The sequence below is a fragment of the Aulonocara sp. 'chitande type north' Nkhata Bay genome, linkage group LG8 (assembly GCF_057382095.1).
Source record: "Aulonocara sp. 'chitande type north' Nkhata Bay isolate Kocher_YH1m ecotype deep benthic linkage group LG8, A_spYH_male_GT1.1, whole genome shotgun sequence".
Classification (NCBI taxonomy): domain Eukaryota; kingdom Metazoa; phylum Chordata; class Actinopteri; order Cichliformes; family Cichlidae; genus Aulonocara; species Aulonocara sp. 'chitande type north' Nkhata Bay.
The window spans coordinates 9,433,209-9,455,614 of record NC_141351.1 but is presented as its reverse complement, the minus strand read 5'-3'; the positions used below and the strand labels follow the sequence as shown (position 1 = coordinate 9,455,614).

General features: G+C 41.2%; 1 protein-coding gene across 7 annotated transcripts in view; it reads right to left on the bottom strand.

Annotated features, from left to right (window-relative positions):
* The window catches only part of mpripa (myosin phosphatase Rho interacting protein a), a 52,747-nt gene that overhangs the window by 5,605 nt on the left and 24,736 nt on the right, over positions 1–22,406 (bottom strand). For 2 of the 7 annotated variants that reach the window (XR_015130726.1, XM_086303342.1), the window contains exons 5-17: positions 21,253–21,337; positions 15,753–16,053; positions 14,970–15,492; positions 13,692–13,830; positions 12,711–12,827; positions 11,743–11,799; positions 11,583–11,651; positions 11,387–11,476; positions 9,603–9,712; positions 9,417–9,455; positions 6,425–7,160; positions 5,305–5,421; positions 844–4,554 (exon numbers count right to left, since the gene is read on the bottom strand). Coding sequence is in view for 6 of the 7 variants with exons in the window: in XM_086303342.1 (XP_086159468.1) it covers positions 844–4,554; positions 5,305–5,421; positions 6,425–7,160; positions 9,417–9,455; positions 9,603–9,712; positions 11,387–11,476; positions 11,583–11,651; positions 11,743–11,799; positions 12,711–12,827; positions 13,692–13,830; positions 14,970–15,492; positions 15,753–16,053; positions 21,253–21,337 (6,094 nt within the window). In the remaining variant the exon portion in view is untranslated. Of the gene's footprint in view, positions 1–843; positions 4,555–5,304; positions 5,422–6,424; positions 7,161–9,416; positions 9,456–9,602; positions 9,713–11,386; positions 11,477–11,582; positions 11,652–11,742; positions 11,800–12,710; positions 12,828–13,691; positions 13,831–14,135; positions 14,562–14,969; positions 15,493–15,752; positions 16,054–16,840; positions 16,895–21,252; positions 21,338–22,406 lie in introns of those variants that run through there. The other 5 variants (XM_086303343.1, XM_086303346.1, XM_086303345.1 and 2 more) reach the window with 5 other exon arrangements.

Sequence of the window (22,406 nt, the reverse complement as noted above, 5' to 3'; positions counted from 1 at the left end):
CTGCATATTCATAAGTGTCACAGCTCATCAGTGATAAAAGCCTGCCTTTGGCCATTCATACCATACCAAAGTAATTAAGTAATAGCCAAAGAATTAAATGACAGAAAAAATTCTCCCTCCTCCATCTACTATAGACATTTATGTTTGTTTTTTGTTGTATTTTTTATTTTTTTACACTGAAGCAACTATTTTATAAAGACACAATTTTCCGTACCATTAAAAACTTTCTGCTTTACAATTACAGGGGAGTCTGGGTAATGAGCTACCAGAACTTTGTGTCATTTTACACATTTATTTCTTACAACTTCAGCCCAAAGAGTTGTGCTGAAAGATTTCTTTCTTTTAACACAGCAGCTTTTCTATATGATGTAAAAGAACAGACAAATTGTGGAAAATATGCTTATTTTACTTATATAAAGATATCTCAGGGATATTAAATGTGTAGTTAAACTTCTTTACACTGACATAAAGGGAAGTTTCATTGGTCCAGTTCGTTAGAGATCTAAGGGGTTTGGCCTAGAGCCTATTTCCATGCTTTATATACAGTCTACAGTTACCACGGTGGTTATGATTTATCACCTAGGAGTTCAGGACATCCTTTAAAGCTCCAGTTACAATCATGCTACAGCCCACAGATGATGTAACTGTTCAATTTAAACATGTTTCACTCGTCTCAAATCACACCATTTCCCAATTCCTAATCCTCAGTTACTCGAATCACCAGTTACTGAGGATTAGAAATCAAAGAATCAAAGTTAATTCTTCTTTGGCTATAATAACTACTGATCTCTCTCCCTTAAAAAGGGTTTATTCACTAAAATGGTAAAATGAAAGAGCAAAAACCTTGAGGCTTTCAAAGTCTCTCTGGTATTTCTCTCTCAGGCTGGCCACATCTCCTTCAAGGTGTTTGTTCTCCAGTTCGTCCCTCATATTATTCATCTGAGTCTCCAGTTCTTGAATGCGGTCTTTCAGAACCACCATGGAGTCGACCTCTGATATGTGCTGTACATCGTCCCCTTTTCCCTGCTCTTCCTCTTCCATTGGCGTAGCGGCCTCCTCGTAAGGAGGTGGCTGTGAGACCTCAGGGTTTTGATCGTAAGATCGGTGATCTTTGAGACTCTGAATGTTCTCCACATACTCTGAACGTAACTTTTCGATGTTGTCCTTGTGGATATGCTGGAGTTCGCAAACCCTCATTTCAAACTGCTCCTCGAGCTTCCTCACATGACTCTCGTGCCTCTCCTCCATTGTGTCCATGTCTGCTAGCAGAACCTCTAACTTTTGTTGACTGTCAGCTGCTGCTTCCATGAGGGCCAGCTCTGTTGAGGCACAGCCTTGTTCTGCTCGGCTCAGCTCCCTTTGATGCTTCTGCTTCAGGTCTTCCGTCTCTTTCTGAAACTCTTTCTCTAAGAAGACCACTTGCTGCTGCTGCTGCTGCGAGAGCTGATTCACACGTTTGCTAATCTCACTCTTAAGTGTCTGATTTTCCTTCTGGAGAGATTCCACCATTTGCTTGAAGTTCCGGCGCTCCTCTTGTAAAGACTCTTCATATTTTTCTTGGATTGCTGTGACACTGCGTGCATGCTGCTGCACGAGATCATCCATAGTTTGACTGGTCTGTTTACAATAGCCTAAATCTTGTTCATGCATGGCCCGTAACCTACATGCCACATATGCCACTTGAGCCTGGGTGACTGCTTCACGCATACAAAGAGAGGTACTTGTGAAAATATGTGAAGTTTGGTGTCCTAGAAGAGATCGGATCATTTTAGACAGTCCAGGATTGCTTTCGCCACTTTCTAGTTCTTGGGCATACTTGTGGAGGATCGCTGCTTGTCTTTGAAGTTCATTAGCCAGGCTTTCATGAGCATTTTGCAGTGATTCAACAGAGTCAATGCCACAAGAGGGCATTTCACCAGCCAAGTGTCTGTCTACGATTTCCTCAGCCAAGTCTCTAGCTTCTTCTATTTCGATCTGCTCCATGTACGGAGCAAGCTCGGGAGGGTGAATGTCCGCCAGCTTTTGTTTGTTGAATCCAAAGTTGTTTTTGACTTCTTTTATGACAGTTTTCAAATCAGGCCTTTTAGAGGCTTCAATAATTGCTTTCAAAGCCATTTCCCTTTCATAGAGGTTTTTATGAGCTACAGCTAGCTCCCTTTTAAGTATTTTGAATTTCTCCTCATAGCAAAGCTTAAGATTTTGAATTGAGTAGGCCAATTCTGCTTTAATGAAGTTGTTGAAGGCAACTTTGGCATCAACATCTACATCATCTAATACACCACCCTCTTTGGATTTAGCAACATCCGTCTCTGCTTTCTCAAGTTCTTTCCAGAACCCACTTTCTAAAATCAGCTTCCTGGTCAAGACATCGGCATAAACTACAGCCAAGCAATCTTTGTCACTCCTTTTAATGTGCTCAATGTCCTCCCAGATCTCAGTAAGCGCCTGCAGGAGGTCAGACTTTGACGTTTGTATTAACAAAGCCATCTTGTTCAAAACCATCGCCTCAAAGGACAAAGTTTTGGCAAAAAGGTGCATTGCCTCTTTATCTACAGTCTCTGGGGTTTGATTTGGATGGAAAGCTGGTGATTGCTCTTCCAACATCTTTTGTCCCCGTTGAAGGTACAGCGATGCATTGAACAAATCCTTCTCTATCTCACACAATGAGTGCAGCTGTGTATCTGTTTCATGTGAGCCACTGAGAATAGCCCTAACTTTTTCTCGACCATTTTCCACACATACAAGGGCATTGGTACAATGCTTAATGCCAGCACTACTCTGTATACCACTTGCATCACTAGTCTCTTTCTCTGGGCAAGAATCCTTTTCGCCGATCTTTAAATCTATATCGGACAAGTCCTCTGCTTGGGTGGATCGTTGCCTATCCAGATTTTGTGTTAGGTTTCTTAGCTTATCTTCTGTGGCGAGCAGTTTTGTTTCAAGAGCATGTATGATAGAGATAAACTTCTCTGGGTCATTAGCATGTGGGGCTGTGAAGTCAGGAGTAGCTGTTCCTTCAGTTAACTCAATGTCTTCAGCTACATCCTGATTCATTTTTTGACTAGTGTCCAGGACCTCGAAATTGACATATTTTTGACACTGAATACTCGAAAAACGTATCCTTGGTCTCTTAGCTTGAGACTCCTTATCGTCTGGGGAGCTCTCTGTTGTGGATGTATTGTCTAAAGAAAGCTCTGCGTTTGATAACGAGGAGGGTGATGTTCTTTCCTCCTCACTCTGTTCTGGGATTTGCTGCCTTTCCATGTGTAGATTAGCATACCCCAGCTGTAGGGCATTGAGGTGCTGCTCCAGCTCTGCAATGCGGTCCTCTGCAACCACAAGCTTGGCTTGCAGATCCTTCTCAGCATTACAAGGCTCAACTTTGTCCAAGAGGCTTTGAGTCATTTGACAGAGAAGCTCCTCCTTGGCTTGCAGCTTCAGCTCAGTTTCCTCTAAGCTGTTGCCAAGTGCAGTCATTTTAATAAGTGCTTCTTTTAGGTCCTCCTCCTTGCGTTCCATCAGTCTCTCGTACATCTCCTTAGTCTGCCGGACCTCCTCCTCTTTTTCTCTAAGGAACTGGCTCATTTTCTGAAACTCTTGGGTAGCCCTCTCATATGAATGCTCCAAGGTGTAGTAATCTGCTTCTTCTGTTTCCAGGCGAGAGCGAAGCTTGTTCACTTCACGGTCTGCTTCAGCAATCTGGTTGATGAGTTCCTGACAACGACACGTAAGATGTCCTTTTTCTTCTTCCAGTCTACGGACACTTTCCTTCAGTGACTCAACCATGTCAGCCTTTTGAGCCAGCTCTTCTTGCAACTTCAGCATTTCCTGCTTGCATTCTGTACCTCCTGAGGCCCGCCTACCCCTTAACAAGGCCTCTACCTGCTGCTCAGCCTCGAACAGCCTGTCCTCTACTTTCTTGTGTGCAGTTTCAGCTTCAGCTAATCTTTTGCACAGATTCTGTCTCTCTCTTTCATGACTCTCTTGCATGCTATGCTGTTCCTGCTTAAGGCGCTCGTCTTTCAGCGCCTGACCCTCTTCTGTAGCAGTTAGTCGAGCAGTCACTTCTTGCAGCTTCTCCTGCAACCTCTGTATCTCCCTCACGTGGTCTCGCTGCAGTGCCTGCTGGCGCTCCAGCTGCCTGAGGGCCTGGTTTCTCTCCAGGAGGTTAGCTTCTACTTCACGGAGTCTGTCTTCACTGTCCTTCAGCTGGGCTCGTAGGGTAGCCTCACTATGACTGTATTCTTCTTCGTGTTCTTTTGAGCGCTCCTGCTCTAGCCTGAGCTCATTCCGCATCCGGGCCACAGCCTGTTCACTTGCTAAAATTTCCGCCATTGCAGATGCAAGTTTAGACTGCAAAGCCTGAATATCGGACTCGTGGCGCTCTACGGCATCCTGGGCTTCGGTGTAGCTTCTCTTCAATGTCCGGATCTGTTGCTGTGCAAGGTCCTGCTTGCGCTTCTGGGACTCCAGTTCACCCTGTAAATCTTGATTAAGCCTGTGCAAGTGTTGCCATGGCACTCTGTGCGGTGAAGACGTAGGAGGTGTTGCGCTCTTGAAAAGATTGATGAGATAGTTTCATTAATATCATCACGTTACTTTCCCCTCTACTAAATACAGAGAGCCACATCTCGGGGATAACCAGGAAGAAAATAACTTCTCTTTTTTTTAGGAAAGTAAATTTTCCCTCAAGCTTCTACTGTGCTTTTTCAGAGGTGACTTGAAAACAGAAAGGTTTAGATGAAGTCACCGTCAAACACCTCCCCCCCCCCCAAAAAAAAAAACAATTAACCAAAAAATGGGTGATCAATATGGTGATTTAAAAGAATACAACATGACCAAACATAATGTGATTTCATGGTATGACCTAAAAGTGTTTAATGTAAAAAAAAAAAAAAAAAAAAAGAAAGAAAAAAAGAAAAGAGGCATTAATCACACACTTATTCAGAAACACAAAGCATGCAGAAATCAAGCTGCGAAAGGACACATGCAGAGGGAAAAAGCACAGCGTGAGGCTTATTGATCCTCTTTCTTACCTTGAGCACATCAGATCAAATCAGTTACTTTCCCATGAGATGTGAAACTCCATCAAAAAACAGTTAGTGAAAATCTCATGCTAAGAAAACCACAACCACGCATAGCAATATCAGAGAATAAGCACCCACACACCTGTTAGTACAGTACATACTTTCACTTTGCAATTCTTAACACCGCTCTACCACAACATTTCTTTAAGTTAATTCATGTTGTGGTATCAATTTAAAAGAAAAATAAGGTTGCGGGATATATAAAGAGTGCAGCTACCTGCAGTACATAGCCCTCCCTGGCACTTTGCTCTCTCACTAGCGCATTTTCTAGTTGCTCCTTTAAGAGGTTGTTCTGCTTCTGCAGTTGGTCCAGCTCCTTCTGCTTCTGTCCCAACTGTCAAGAGAGGCAAAGAGGTAATGAACAAATAGCACAGGGTGTTGTTATAAAATAAATATAACCAAAAAATATATATAACTGAAAACATTTGGACAGTTCAGCATTTTTTACCTTTTTAGGTTGACAATTCTTTTTAATAAAAGTATTATAATACTTTTTTAATGGAATAAAGGAGATCATATACAGTATAGCATTTCTCATCACCAGGTGGCTTACCAAGTGCAACACGTAAAACAACATGCAAGGCTGGAATGAATTCCTTCAATTAGCCTGATCACACCAAACAAATTTGCTTAAAAATGAATGATAAAAAACACACAGTAGGAACAGCTTAACAAATGGATGGAGGCAGGAAAAAACTTCTTGTTTTGATGTAGCTGCTCATTTCTGTGACAGCAAACCATAAAATGTTGCACAACAGCAACTGCAGCATGATCCATTTCAAGGCATGACATGCAGAGACTCAGCAAATAACCAAATCCACTCCTAAAAAGTAATTCCTACCCCATGAACAAACAGGCAAGTAGCCAAATATTTAAATATTATTTCCTCTGATTAATCATCTTTGATGGTCTACGAGTGCAAAGATCTCAGAAAAGATAGAAAAATATTAAAAATGTCATTTCTGAAGCCTTCTAAAACTGTGGATACATTTCAAGTGTAGGGTAAGATAGTACTATATAGTACTGATGTCAAATTAAAGCTGAGACTTTAATGTTGTGTCCAGTATGAAACTTCCTATTGAATCTGAAAATGAAAAAAATCTCAAGAACTAGACATGCCTAATTGTCCAAAAACAAACTATTTAATTTTATTTATATGGCATCAAATCACAACTGTCACCTCAAAGCACTTTAAATTGACCCTGCAATAATACAGAGAAAGCCCCAACAATGAGACGACCCCGACATGAGCAAGCAGCTGTTGACAGTGTGAAGGAAAAAACAGGTTCAGGGTGAGGAGAAATCTTAATGATATAACCCACGCTGGTTACGCTCACCTCTTTGTCTAGCAGAGCAGCAAGCTCATGCGCTGGCAGTCTCTCAGAGTTTCCTAAGGCAGTGGTGATCGGTACTTGCTTCTCTTCCCTTAATGGTGTTGTCTCCACTTGATGCCATCGCTGCTCAATCTCATCCTGAACATCTGAGCTTCTGCTGTCTTTGTCTTCACTGGCTGGACTAATGGCAGCAGGGTGATCCACTTCCATCTTTCCTTGCTCTTGGATTCCAGGTGTTGGTTGCTGTACTGGTGATGTAGCATTTAGCGTTGAAATCACCGTTACAGTAACAGTATTTGGTGTGTGAGCTGTACTGCTAGTTCCCCCATTAACGTTCTCCTTTTCTGCTTCTTCTGTAATTGAAGGTGGGTGAGCAGCTGATGCAGATGAGGTTTGGAGGGAGGAAGAAGAGACCGGAGATGACGCCAAGGAGGAGGGAGAAGAGGAGGCAGAACAGTAGGAGGAGGTTGTGGAGAACGATGAGCTGAGGTCAACTGTGTCTGCTCGTTCTTTTACGGGCTTTTCCTTCCGTTCCATTTTGAACTCAGTCCAGTCGAAAGTTTTTGAGCGGCCCTCTCGTCTGCGCTCACGAACTCTGCTTTTGCGTGGCTCAGAGGCAGGGGCAGAGGCATTGTTACCAGATGGCTGCCTCTGCCCATCAGACTTAGGGATTTCTGGATTATGGCTTGGATCAGGGTCCAACATCACCTGAGATTTTATCTTCTCATCAGGGAGTGATCTGAACAAACCAAAGCACAAAAAAACAAAACATATATAAAGCCAATTCAAAGATAACTGGATGAACTTCTGCATTCGAATTTGCTCAAGCTGCTGTTACATAAAGCTTTGCTGGACGAAACAACAACATAAGATTTCAGGTTTTCTAGCTTCGATTAACTGTGCATTCCAGGGTTTCTGCAGGGCCCAATGAGGTAAACCGTGACATTTAACTACCCGATTCACAAACAAACCACCAAAAATATAAAAACATGTTTAAAAATTTGATCTAAATCCAAGTCTGAGGGCGTCTTCCCACCTATGGTTCTTTTACTGTGATCTGAATTTGTAAACGTGTAGCTTTTCCACATGAAACACTGGGTTTGTTTTCACGCAGAAAAAAAAATCTAAGTGAACTCTAAGCAAACCAAAATGTGTCACTACAAACGTCGTGAGAATGTTCAGTCTGCTCACTGGCCAAATGTATCTGGGGCAGGAACAACAAAACTAAATACACAAAAGAGGTCCTGTGTCAGAAAACTGAGAATTTACGTTAGCCCGTACAGACCTTCGCACATCTACAGTACCTTCCTGCATTAGCATACGTTGGTACGGGACATTGTTTTGTTAGCTCAACCTTGTAACGTACACCTTGTAGTTGGCTTGGATCGGGGTGGGAACACGTTCACACCATAAATGAACTGATCTGGAGTTTGTTTGGAATCGTACCGAGACCACCTCCTCCAACTGGGTCTTTTTGCAGTTGTTTTGGTCCGCACCTGAGACTACTGTATTCACACCTGAGTTCAATTTAAATGGACACAGCAGGTGTTAAAACACCCTAAACCCAATTACATTGACTGACCCCATTTCTGCTGTAGGTTTCTTCCTGTTAAAAGTGAGTTTTTCCTTCCCGCTGTTGCCAAGTGCTTACTCATAGGGGTTTGTCTAGTTGTGGGGTTTTCTCTGTATTATTGTAGTGTCTTTACCCTAAAATATAAAGCACCTTGAGGCAACTGTTGTTGTGTTTTGGTGCTATATAACCACAACTGAAATGAGTCGTGGACTAAAAGCCACAACAATCCAGTTTCTGTTAAACTAACCTCAATTGTAAATTCATTGTGTCATAAATAATTTTAACAGGAAAAAACTAAACCAGAAAGTCAGCGATGTGGTAGCACCAAAGTTTATTGACTACAGTTTGTAAAATGACAAATATAATCCTGACTTTGAGCAAAGTTTGGGTAAATCTCAGCAGGTGATCATGTGCGTGATTTAGACTAAAATCTGACCAATATTTTAAAAGTAGCAGCTATTCTTGTGAATTCTGGATAGAGGGATAACTGACACCTTGTCATGGCATAAGCCAATCAGTCCATCGGCTAGATAAGTGAATAAAATAAAGAGTAACAGAAGAGGGAATGCAGTAAATACTGAGTCTGTTGGTTTGCAACATTTACTGACATCCGATTAGCAAAAATGAAAGCAGAAATGCCAACTAACAATAGTCTGGTTTTCTTTGTGAAAAATTATTAGGTCTTGTTAGTGACAAAGGAAGTTGCTTTAACTTTAAAGACCAGCAGATACCCCATTTTAAACAATAAAATGCATGTCAAAGCATTAAACACCAAAAACATTTATAAAGACACACAGTGGGGCTAAAAGCAACTTGATCTGATGTAAGCCTGATGACGGGTTCCTGCCTTTAGCTCTTTAACAGTGGCTTAATATGAATATGTGCAGTAAACTGCTCACTAATGTGCACTGCTTTAAAGGGCAGGGTGACCTGATGGAACAATCCTTTTTAACCGTGTTGTGTGGCGTCCTCAAGGAGGGAAAGAGCTCAAGAACATATAACATGTCATATGTGCAACTTCAGCATTTGATATGTGAAAGATAATCTCCAGCTTTGCTATGAAAAGTACAAAAATAAATGCTTACGTAGTTACAGAGCTCTTGTTTTGAGGTGGACATTTATACTCAGCCCAAAGCTTAGTTATTTTGAGCTTTTGGTGTTGTTGTGGCACCATTTCCAACAGTTAGTGGACCATCACATTACAGGCATGACTGACACTGGCCTGTGGTGTTGGGCAGATTATTCAAGTATGTAGATGTGATTGCAGTGTGGGTCTCTACAGTAGCACAACTAACTGGGAGACATTACTCAATAATCACATGACACATGGTTGGATGACAAAAACGGTGGGGCTGACATTGCTGAGCAAGAACATCAACATTGGGGGGGTGGGGGAGATATTTTACACACAAGCACTCCAACCTGGGCTTCAGAACCGATAGTTTCAGAGGGATGTTTTTCCTGGAAAGCAGGTTGAAAATACAGGTTGAAGAGGAAGAAAAAGAAGGAAACAGAAGGTGAGGAGGAAATAGGAATTCAGATAAATAAAACAAAAAAAGCAGCTGTTATATCTGCCAGTGGTGAGGGTTAATCCTCAGTGGGTATTACCGGGTGACATCGGGGGCGATAGTGGGTCGCACGTTCTTCATGATCGCCTGAATCCAGTTACGACGGATTCCAGAGGTCATCGCTGACAGGGTGCACGCTCCTTCTTTACACTGAAAACAGAGGCAGAGCATTTAACTGACTCACTCAGAAGCCACACATTTCAAAGAATTATGCTCTAAAAGTACTTTTAATAAAAGTTAACTGCTGTTAACCACTTTTTATTTCATTACTCATTTTTTCAATTTAACAGATGCTTATGTCCACTTCAAAAGTGTCAGAGAAACACTTTTGACAGGAGTAGATTCTCAGCCTCACTTCTGTTTTTCTTGACAGGAAAGTTACTTCAAACAAAACTAACACCTCATGCTGTCAAACTACGACATTGTCCTGGCTTTAGTCATTTAGCCATAGCTTTTAACACCATCTGCACTGATAAAACAAGTAACAGAGGTGCTTTGTGCTGAATGTGCAACACATTCGACTTAACGTATAGTTAGAACTCTACAGTAATGACAGCTGCCCCTTTTTGCCACAAATGCAAAAGCTGTTCTCTGGCTGTTGTTTTGTAATAAATGTGAGTTCATTGTGAGTTACTTTTATGAACTATGGAAACTGGTGGCTGGGGATGTTGGGAGAGGGTGGAGGCAAAGACAAACCTGCTACACTAAATGCAATGCGCATTTTTTCTGAAGTAGCAAAGACAAAACTGCAGATGAACTGAAGGTAGGATACACATAGGACATACAATCCACATAATGAAAACATATTTTAATTGATCATAAAAATGTAACTAATTACTCGTTATATTAAATCTTATACCAAACAAGACATCCATTTAGGTGCTACCTAGATCTAAACCTCTATAATTACACGCTGTGATGAGACTTGCCTCCTTCATCTAACAACAGAAACAGCAGCACTCTATAAGCACTAACCCCATTTACAGAGACCTCTAGTGGAAGCTAAGGAACGTCTACAAAACATTATGAATAAAACTCCTGATGATGTGAAGTAGTGAGATTTGAAATCAAAAACACTACTGACCATAGCTCCATCTACCTTAACCTGCGGTGCACACAACACCAGATCAATGATGTTTTCAGCCAAAGAATGCACAATCCTCTTGAGCAATCTATTTCCGACTTCCTCCAGAAACTTACTGTGGAAGCTACTTCAAGCAAATGCAAACAAAAGAAATGACCTTGTAGCTGCTGTTCAGATACAGCTTTAGAGCGGCGAGCTTAAATCATGCAGCAGGAACAAAAGCCCCACTGGCACCACTCTACCCCAACCAACTATACACCTCCACTAAGCATTTCGCCAACAACAACAAGCACTACAAATGTTTAACGCCCAAAAGATTATATGAATAAAGCACTGCACCATTTAAAGGAGGGTCCACGCTACTGCACATAGACTCGTATTTGAGTCAGTGCTAATGAGACATTATTCACAAGGACGGGGCTTTTAATTGTGCAGATGGAAGCCACATTGGTTCAAGAACACCGGCAGGGCTGGCAACGCCTGTGGCAGATTTAGTCCGCTATGATGTCAGCCTTTCACAGAGAGATGACAAGGCAAGTGACATCCTTCATGACAAACAAAGAATTGTTTCAGGAAGAGAAATGACAAAACCTGATACCCAAAAGTTGCACCGCATGGTGTCTAAAGCTGTTTATAGACTGGCAGGAGACACCGGATCTAAACCGCGTGGACAATAAGCTTCTTCTTTACTGATGATTAATGACGTGGGATAAACACTGACACGAAGATTCGACACTCACCAGGATTTGGAAACCGTAATTCCTTTGAACGGGAAACTCTTTGACATCGTAGCACGTAGAAAGGTCAATCTCACCGTCCATTTCTGAAGCCTGAGGGGGAAGAAAACAAAAACAAAAACCCAACGATAAGTACAAATATGTCATTTTTCATCAAGTTTAAAACTATTTTTTTTATTAAGTGAATAACAAGCCTTACCTCCTCAGCTATTGAATCCTTATAGTACCTCAAAGTCTGATCTGTCAGGACAAACCAGTGCTTCTTCCACTGAAATGCCAAAAAACCCCATTAACAATGTACATGCACAAGTTATTTATTCAATATTGCAGAGAAGCAGATAATACTGAAAGCAAATTACCACTCCATCTTCATATAGCTTTGTCATCCATCCTTTTTTAAAGTTCAGCAGATCGGGCTGCAATTAAGACAGATCAGAAATGGATCATTAAGTAATGAATATCATTTAATCAATGAAAAGAAATTAAAAAAATGAATAAACATGACGACACCTTTAACTGGATATCACATGGCAATAACAATATAATTATGTTTATTTACATTCATATCCACACCTCAGCTCAAAAAAGAATAAGCGGCTCCAGCTACAGAGACTGACTGGCGGGAGCAAGACTTTCCCGTGAAACACAAACTCAAGGCTGTTTATAGACCCTAAAGTAAGTTGTTCCTCCAAAACCTGGCCACCGCTAACTCAACAATACCTTGTTTTTGTTGAGCTTCATCAGGTGTGGTGTCACAGTCTGGCACAGAGTCATTATGATGGCTAGCTGCCTTCAGTTCATATGTTGACAATCTCTTTCTCTCCCTCTGTCTCAGGGACACACACGCAACTGCTTCTGTGGAGGCTATTTATAATCGCCAGTAGCAGTGGCGGCAGTGCTGTGTACGTGAATGTGTGTTTGAGTGAGTGGAGGGGGGTGGGTTTGGGCAGCTGCAGCTTGGCTAGAAAGACAAGTCACACACCGAGTGGATCACCCCTGCTACCCTCCCTGAAGTGACCGCAGATCAGACTGGTAGGAGTCAGAGCTCAAGATGATACCACTGCAAGCTTAAGTAACTTGAACGCTTTAATTTTGTAGCTGAAAACTGAAGAGATCAAGTCTAACAACTGCACGTGTGGCAATTTGTGCAACTTGTGTGCAAAGATATAAAGAAAACAAAAAAAGTCAAGCTTGATGCTCTGCTGAACAGAGACACCTTTAGGAGTGGGAAAATATTTTCTCTGACAAATCTCCTAAAAATATACATTTCTATATTTTTTTTTTCACATATCATGCTTTACAGTTTGGCAGCACTCTCAACACTCACAGTCATCGAGGACTCAGTTGCTCTGCGGTCCAATGATTTGGCCCTTCTTAAGTTGGCCAAAGTGGAACTGGATACATCAGGAACTGAACGGTCCTTTGCTGAATCTAGTGACATCTCCTACAAATAAAAAATGTATAAAAAATTACAAGAAGTTCATTTTAATTCTAGAGTATGTACACTTGCCCTGAGAGAATAAATGCAATGCAACTTAAGAAAACACCAACAAACAGAAAAAACACAGCAAAAGCACACAAATCCATCCGTGATTCCCAAAGTGTGGGCTGGGGCTCCAGATGAGCCATGACGATACTGCAGATGAGCTGCTGTAGTTACAGAAATTCAGTTTGAAATTACTCAGTTTGAAATTGTAACATATATATAGTTACATATTTATTTAGTTATATGCACAAGTGACAAAGCTGGTAATAGGAGGTGGTTAGTTTGTGATATTACTCATTTATCAGACCTAAATTTACTGCTCTTACTGTGGTTTGTGTCCCAGTGCCAGGTGGGTCATACATTAGCCTTTGCATATGACTGGGTAACATTAGCAATTTGGGTTATGTTTTTTTTTTTAAATAAAGGTTTTGATGAAATGCATCACTTTTTCTCAAGATTAAGGATTGGGTCAGCTGGAAGGTTAGCTTGTCACTTCCGCAGCTATTCTGTCACGCTATTGTCTCCCAAAACACTTGTTATTTTTTTTTTTTTTTTTTAGGGTGTGTGTGTGTGTGTGTGTGTGTGTGTGTGTGTGTGTGTGTGTGTGTGTGTGTGTGTGTGTGTGTGTGTGTGTGTGAGAGAGAGCTTTTGTGGTCTTTTTTTTCATTTCTTTTGTTTTGGGTTTTTGGGGGGCTTTTCCAGTGTTTTTCTACTTGCTGGTGTTTTCTAAAGCTGGAGTGTGTTTGACCTCTCAGGGCCGCCGTAAGTATTGCATGACCTTTCTGGTTTGATTTACTCAGGATTAATCAGAGGAGAGCGTACATGTTTATTAGCCAAATAACGTCTCTCGCTGCGTCCCTGTCTCTGGATCAGCACGGAGTTAGCAGAAGGATCAGAGCCGTTTGTCTCCATGCGCTCAACATGCTGACCATCCTCGAACCGCTCAATGATTTGAGATCGCCTAGGAGACACAAAAATCACATTCAAAAATTCAAGTTTGGAAAAAAGAAAAAACAGCAAAAACAATTTTTTGCTTTTTTTTTTTTAAACAATACAGAAAAAATAATGGTATGGCACATCATGGTCGTGTCACAGAGAGCATAAAAAAGACACCAAACATGAACAAATCAAAGTCAAAATCCATGAGTTAAAGGAAAGAAGAGGCTTTGGTTTACAGTAAGCACAAATAAATCATCATTTTAGAAACACACAAAGTCTTCTCCACAGAAAATACAACATAAATATATGCAAAATAACAAATACTACCAAATAGAACCACCCAGAGGCATTTCTAGGAAAAAATAAAAAATAAAAAATGGTGTTATATAATTACCGGTAGATCAAATTTAGGAGAGATGGAAAATGAATGGAATGGAGGATTAAACAAATTGCAAAGAGAAGCAGCAACAGTCAGCATTACCTTAAGGCACTGCACTTGTTAATGTATATGTATTTGAAAAATAAGTAGTGATTGAAGTTGGAGAAAACAAAACCGTATCTATAACCCAACCTGTCAGTATGTTGTATGCATGGTATGTACAGGAAATTAAGTATTTATTATGCATGTGTGTGCTCCGAGGCAGTGCAGGGATGAAATGATAGAAAGCAGGAGTCAGCGGTGACCAGCAGGGAACAGCATTGGGGCAGGGTGGAAGGGTTGGTTGAGCATTAGCTCTGAGAAGCTCTGTTCAGAAGCCCCTGGAAAAGATTGAAACAACAAAAACTAGCAAGGTAGCCAAGAGCAAAAGAGGTAGAGAGCAGTACAAAACCAAAACATCACATGCATTTAAATCCCTGTAATCATTAATGGCAAACCACTGATAAGCTAGGGTAGGCAGCAACAGCAACAGATGCTTGGAGAGAGCAGCCACAGGGTGGTGCTATAATACTGTGTGGGGTATCCTCAGCAATGGATGAACTTCACATAAACACTGAGCATGCTCTATTCTAGCTAACAATCGGTGTCTCATTAATGACTATTAATCATGTTGCCATCATTACTACAAGTTCATCTGCCTTATTTGTTATGGTGTTTGTTCAGCACTGATTATCACGAGGAAGAGCGGGAAACTTAAAACGGCTCTGAACTGTCATCCTCACCTGCGCTCCTCCCCAAACAGCCGAGCCACCTCCTCTCTCCCGGGGCTCCGTGTCCGCGCCCTCAGGTCTTGGCGCTTCTTCTCTGAGCGGAAAGCTTCTCGGTAGCTCAGTCTGCGGGCCCGGGGCACATCTGCCAGTGCTGCGTACTCCCTGCCGGAACAGCCGACTCGGCCGCCCCCGCCACCATTGTGCCCCTCCCAAGTGGATGTAGCTCCACTGGGATCAGAGTCCAGAGAGCTCTGAGAAGAGCTGATGGTGGAGTAGCTTGGGGAGACAAGTGAACCTGGAGAGGGGAGAGGGTCTTGGGAGGGTTGATGAGGGGAAGTCTGGGGTTCTGATTCAGAGTTGTACCTGGAACTGGGAGCTCCTAAAGAGGAGGAAGATGCTGAAGAGGAGAGGGGCAGATGCTGGGGTGGCTGTGAGTGATGTGCAGACTGTGGAGAAGGCTCCGACTTGGTCTTCTCCAGGGAGAAGTACCCACTCTCAACTCGTACCTTACGTCCACTGCTCACAGTGCCACCATCTGGGGGAGAAAAAAAAAAGCCCAGCTCACTGCAGACTTTATGAGACCAAAAAAAACAAAAAAAACATTCCTGTCATTTTACTGCTGGGAAAGTTGGGGTTTTTTCCCCAGCTGCACATGAAATTCAGTTTGTTTATTGAAGAACGTGATTAAAAGCACAAACTTTTATGCTCAATCGTGTCATATTCAATTTAGATTATTTTTCTATCCTTGTAAATACAGTTGCTGTGAGTTTCATAGAGTTTTGTTAAAGTTCTCACCATCTTGAGTAGTGATACTGGAGTCTGGCTGACTGTGGCCCAGCTGGCTGAGACAGGAGGCACTGCGGCTGCAGGGGATGGTGGCCCTGCTCCAGCGGGGCTCTTCCTGCCACAGAGTGGCGCGGCTCATTGGCACCCGCTCGGCGCTGGCAATACTGCTGGGCAGGCATGGGATGCTGCCCCTGCTGCTGCTGCTGGTCACTGTTACCTTAGCTGGGCCGGGCTCCTGTGTAATGGTTGGGGTTGGAAGGAGTGGGTGGGGAGAGGAAAGGATATATTGGCAGGTAAGGTCACAGAAAGACTACAGGACAAAGGAATATGAGGAGGAAAGAGATTAAAGAACATTTATGATGTAAATGTAATGAGAAATCAAATATTGGAATATGTATGTTACTCAAATCCTGATTATTGTACTCCATGTTCTGATCACATTAGTAAGCATTTGTAGAGATAAATCATTGTCCTCTTTAAGATGTTTTGCTTTGTTTTTTTATATGAATCAAACATTAAGGCAATAAAAAAAAAAGTTTTATTTCTAGTAAATTACTGGAAGAGTGAAGCTGGAACAGTAAAAGGGAGAAAGGGACTGACAGCTAGACAAACACACGTACTTATGAGGAATAGCGAGAGCAAACTAAAACACCCCACGAGGACAGTGTGCAGAGGTGGATGATGTCGGAACAGATTTCCTTGGCTAAAAGTGCCGAGAACGTCTTGATTTTTTATTAACAAATGCAAACAAAATTAAAGCTGTTCAAAGATCTGATTTCACCAAATCAGTGATCAGAAGATGCACAAAATCACTGAGATAACAAGAAAGAGGAAGATTTTTAAAGAAAGCGACCCTCAAACAGCCCACTTTCATCCAGCCTATTCAAATCACCACAAACATGCTGATGCTGTGCAAAGAATTGCTCTTTAGGCATCGCAAAGGTAGGCTAAAAGCATGTCCGTTTCATTCCCCCTTCACCTGGAGTGATTGAAAATATGCTGAAATTAATTTAGAGGGACAGAGCGATGCGAGTTTTAAAATTTAGGGGTTTTTTGAAGGTGAAGCAGGATAAGAAGTTTGGCCAAGCTGAACTCACTGGGTGCCCATTCATGTCCTCAGTGGAAAAACACTGTCTTGGAGTTACTCCACCCTGCCAATCACAGAATACCCTTGATGTTAATGCTTACTATTTAGTGCTCATTATGATCAATACATAACATTTTCATGGACCGCTCTTTTTATTGCGACTTCTATTTAAAGTCAAAAAACAAAAACAAAACAAAAAAATAAATACAAAACAAAACATGACTACGAGATGTCAAGGGCTTTACTGGAGAAGAACTAAAAATGCAGACAACTTTCAGTTACAATGACACACACGCGTCACATGACATCATTTTTTTGTACTCAATGTACTTGTCTTAAAGGGCGCTACCCACAAGACAAATACGACTGTGCACAGGTATGTCTCCAGTAAAGTATGCACAAGTGGGAGGGGAGCTTTCAGGTGGAAGTATGGAGCTGACACAGTGCGGTGTGGAAAATTCAAGCCTCGACATAACGCTGGGTATTTATCCACTCGAATAACCTAAGAGATACTGATAGGACCTGCCAGCAAACAAGCAGCGAAAGCATGACCATGCTCACATATTACCGACCATAAACATGCGCATTGTGCTTGTAAAATGACCATGAAGCAAACTGCTCCTTGTTAATGGTAAACTGCCAAAAATAAATAAATAAAGGACTGAATCAATAACCATAAGGTCAATGATGTAGAAGCTGATTAGCCCACCAAAATTACTGTACAAAACATCCCCTGTATTGTTACTGAATTAAAATCTAATTAAAACGACAAACATGACCTTGAGCAATAAGACCTTGGATTCAGACCAATTAAATTCTCACCAACATTGTAAGAGGAGTAGAGTCTTGTGAATGGATGGTGAGAGCTCATCAGTCCTTTGGCTGGATGAACTAACCAGATCAGTCACATAGGCTACGTTCACACTGCAGGCGAAAGCGCATCAAATCCGATTCTTCTGACCCTATGCGACCCATATCCGATCATGGTATGACAGTGTGAACGGCACAAATCCGATATTTTCAAATCTGATCTGGGTCACTTTCGTATGTGGTACTGAATGCGATACATATCCGATGTTTTAGAAAGCGACTGCTGTTTGAACGGTCATGTCGCATTAAATCCATCTTTTACGTCACTGACACAAGACAGACGCCAATTATCAGCGCCAGAGAAGCGCCCGAGAAGACATCGTGAACGCTTCCTGGCCATCCAGTGTAGATGTCAGTGAAACTGTTGGGAAGACAACGTTGGAGAAACGTGAACATTTTATTTGTACTGTATAATCTGCAGATTCTGACAGAAATCTGCAACTATCCTTTGAAGCACCGCTCCTCTAAAACAGCAATAAAAGGTAATTATTAGGTTATTTACATTATTATGTAAATAGCAAAATAACTTAAAGCAAAAATTGGGAAACGTAAAGTCTGAAGTCTTTATATTAAGGGCCATCAGTCAAACAATACTGTTTGTTCTGGGTCTAAACAGAGCGCGTTGTGTGTGACGTCTTCTTTTGCGCATGCGGGCCGCTTTGAGCGTTCACACTAGAGCACGTTTGCTGTCGCATTTTATCTGTAGTGTGAATAAGCAGACAAAATAAATAAATAATAATAATCGGAATTGAGCATTAAGACCTGCAGTGTGAACGTAGCCTTAGTAGCTCATCGGCTCCATCAGAATTCACAGTTTATTGTAATGTGTGAAGTACAGAAAGAGAGCGGTAAGTTTGTTTTGCTGTACTACAGTTCACAACAGTCATACGTAAAGACAAATTAATTTTGTTTCGCTAAAAAGTGACCAATAGTCGAGGAGGAGTGATTCCTGGAAACTGGACGGATGGACAGATGCATACCTCCCCACCACATTAGCTCATTGGTTGGTTACATACCATTAAACACACCAGAACTATTATAAATTGCTGTAAGAGTGACTGGCTTTAAAATATTACATGAATTGACTTTTCTTGCCTTTTCTTCTTTATTTACCTTTGCATTAATCCCCCAATTTACTTTCTTATTTAATTATATTTATTGGTTTTATTCATTTTCCCACATATATTTAATACAAATATAAAACAAGAAGTTCTTCATGATTCACAATAGAATACAACTGCTGGTCAGGATATGGCATGACAACTGAGGGTCTGCTTTAGGCGACAGTAACGGTTCATTTTTAAAAATTTGAATTCTGCCATTCTCCATATTTCTTATTCTTCCTTGAATGTTTTATAGGCTGATATGCATTTCACCATTGAGTCACTAGAACTGCTGTAGCCCAATTATTTGTCACATTGGCACAATATAAATTTGATCACATTCGCCAGTGAAGTGTTTACAATGTAGATTTAGAGCTGTAGGCCTGACTCCATGCCTCCCTATAGTGTTTAACTCTATAGGTACCATAATATTAAATAACCAATTAATTGTGGATTTTACCAACAAAATGAACAAGTAAAGAACAAAAATGAATAGCAATCCAAGAATAACCTTTCAGAGGAAATTATATGTGAACAGAAGAGGAGCTTCAGGTTTGGTTACCTACACGAACAGTTACTGTACGCAGCAAAGAAAAGAAACAAGACCAATGAAAACAGACGTAACTGGTGGTCACAGCGAGACACAGTCAAGGTCATGTCTGTGTCGCCGCTCTCTCTGTAAATGAGCCAGTCTGCATAAGCCGAGCAAGGTCACAGTCTGATTCGGGGCGCCGTCATTAGAGGAACCAGACAATGAAGTTCAGTTTGTACGTTTGTTTGTATGCACCACAAACTTGGCCAGGCCTCACACAGGAGGGGGGCGGGGGGCACAAACTGGTATGCCATGGTGGGTGGTCTGTGCAATTTTATTATATCATACTCTTATATTTCATCTTCACTCTGGACCATTATTCTTTTATTCCTACCTGCCAGGGAATACAAAACTTGCTCTGACGCAAAAACTGCTTTTTGCTCCCATGGTGGTTCTGAAAGGCGTTGCAAGACAGGCTTGAAAGACACATTAGTGACCTTGACCCTTTTTAGACCGTTAAATGTACTCTGCAAAGATTGTTTAATAGGCAGGACTACTGGAGTTCAAAACCCAAAGTGCACCTTTTCCGGCTCACAGACTTAAACATGCATCTTGTTAAGAGTTCAGGAGCTCAGTGTGAAATGACAAAACCTTTATTGGGTTGCCACAAATATTTAAGGATTTAAATCCTCGATAAGTCCTGAATGGGAATGCTTTGATAAGCACCAAATGCTTAATCACCACATGGACTGAAAAAGCCTGACAGGTGTGATGGCAGCTGCTGGACATGACAATGAAACTGAGCGCACCAGCAAATTCATGTGCAACAGGATCAAAGTTGCTGCTGAATGTTGTTACAGCACACATGCAGTTGTCAACATTTCCCTTCACTGTTTGTTCAGGAATATTTTGATAGCTGACTAATGTTTGCTGCCTGCCAACCTTGTGATACTGTTCCATATCTATGCAATTATGCACTGCTGGAAGCATAAAGCAGGTATTAATTGTGGAAAACAATACCACATGCGATTTACAACACCCAAGAAACAATATGTAACACGATGTGTGCTTCACTGATAGCTGGAGTTAAATTAGACAAGTGTGAGGCGTGTTGTCTATCGAAACTGACATATCATGTGACACAGGAATGTAAATATAGGCGGTTTAAACTGTTGAGCATGTCACTGGCAGAAAAACTACATCTGTCTCCCTCTCAAAGGGGGGAAAAAAGCTGTTGTAGTTGGAGAGGAATGAGAGGCATCCGTTCTGCATATTTCCATGGCAGAGGTCATCCTTAAATATATGCTCTCTTTGTTGTTGACAAGGAATGAAGCAATTGCCACATGTGGATAATTTATAATGTTCATAATATCTAAAACATAAGGGTCAAGCTGCAGCTCTATGTCGACACAGACAAACCTCCTGAATACAGCCTGTGATCCCGTCATCATTTAATCCTATTACTGCACATATTTGGGTAAAACTGTGTCATAATCATTGCGCTACAGTCAAAAACCACCTCTGAGCTTTAATTAATCAGCTCATTTGTGAGTTCATATTTCCCCCCAGACATCTAAGAGAAAACCCATTCATGAATGTGGGGTTGACTGGGGCTGTGGACAGCCACATGAACTCAAGCACATAAATCCTGTTGTCAGAGCTGTCATAAGCACAGAAACATAAAGATGCTTCATTGTGAGTTATTAAACATAGTTCTCCCTCATACAAAACACGTTGAAAGAATACAACATAAATGTTCTTTGACATTTATACATGCAAGTCCCAAGCTTTTGATTTGTTTTAAACCACCAATATTAAACTGAAAAAAGAAAAGAAAACTATACACTTCATGACATATAATATAACAATTTAAATTTGGCTGTTGTTCACTGGGCAAAGAAAGAATAAGTTCATTACCTGGTGAGTGGGTGGATCGACTTTGCGTTTTTTCTTCTGGTTCTGTTTGTTTGTCCTGGGGTACACAGTCAGAGCCTCCTGCCACCTGCAAATAATGAAACAGTGTAAGTGCTCTTCTAGTCTTAAATTCTGACTGCATAAACTCTGCATGCTTAATGGATTCATATACAAAGGGACAAAGTTTTCTGCAGCAAAGAATAAACTACGAAGCATGCCCCGACAAAGCGATACGTTAATAACACATTTACAACACTAAAGGCTAAAGCAGCAAAGTCAGCACAGTTTCATTTCTTAAAAGGTAGCCTATTCCAGCTCCATATTTGTAGTCTTGGACTCTAGTAAAGTAGCTTTTACAAATTCACAGTTCAAAGTACATCTCATTGAATTCTAATATGCATCATACTGAGCGTTTGTTTAGCCTCCTATTTCATCCTCTGCCTGAAACAAGCAGCTTCCCTTTAAGGCCTCCCTCTCTTTGGAACTACTTTGTTCAGTTTGGCTGCCTCTCACAAACAGAAGGTTTACACAGCAGGTGAGTGGGGCGTCTGAGCTCATAGCCTGAGCTGTGTCCGAGATGACCACATTAGCAAGATCTACTCTGACAGTAAATACAGGTAAAACTAGAAAGAAACCCTGGCTGTGTCAAAGCATTTAGGAGTATCTGAAGTCTGAGCTTTTGGGATGGCACATACATATGCTTACTTCATTTTGTGATTCTGTGTCCATGTTTAATCTGAGAATCCACCAAAAACTAAGAGCATATTTATGACAGAAAATAAGAAAATGGTAGAGAACAAAAATCATAGAACATAACAGATCTTAATTTCTGTTTGCATATTCATTCTTTTGAAGTTATGCTTTAGTTAAAAAGATGGGGATAATGCATTTTGTTGGATATGGTAAACCACGGTGCTTTAACACCAGAAATATTTATACAGGTAACAGCGAATCTAGATCCTTACATCATCTGAATGAAGTGCTGACACGGACAGGGTTAGCAAATCTAGTGATCAACATTTTTAGGACAGAACACCAACACATGGCACTGTGTTCAAACTCTAATAAAAGTCAAAAGACATCTTAGAGGAGAATAACATAGTGAAAAATAAATTCCACTGTCAGGAAATGACAAACTTGAAAAGCTAATATGGTTC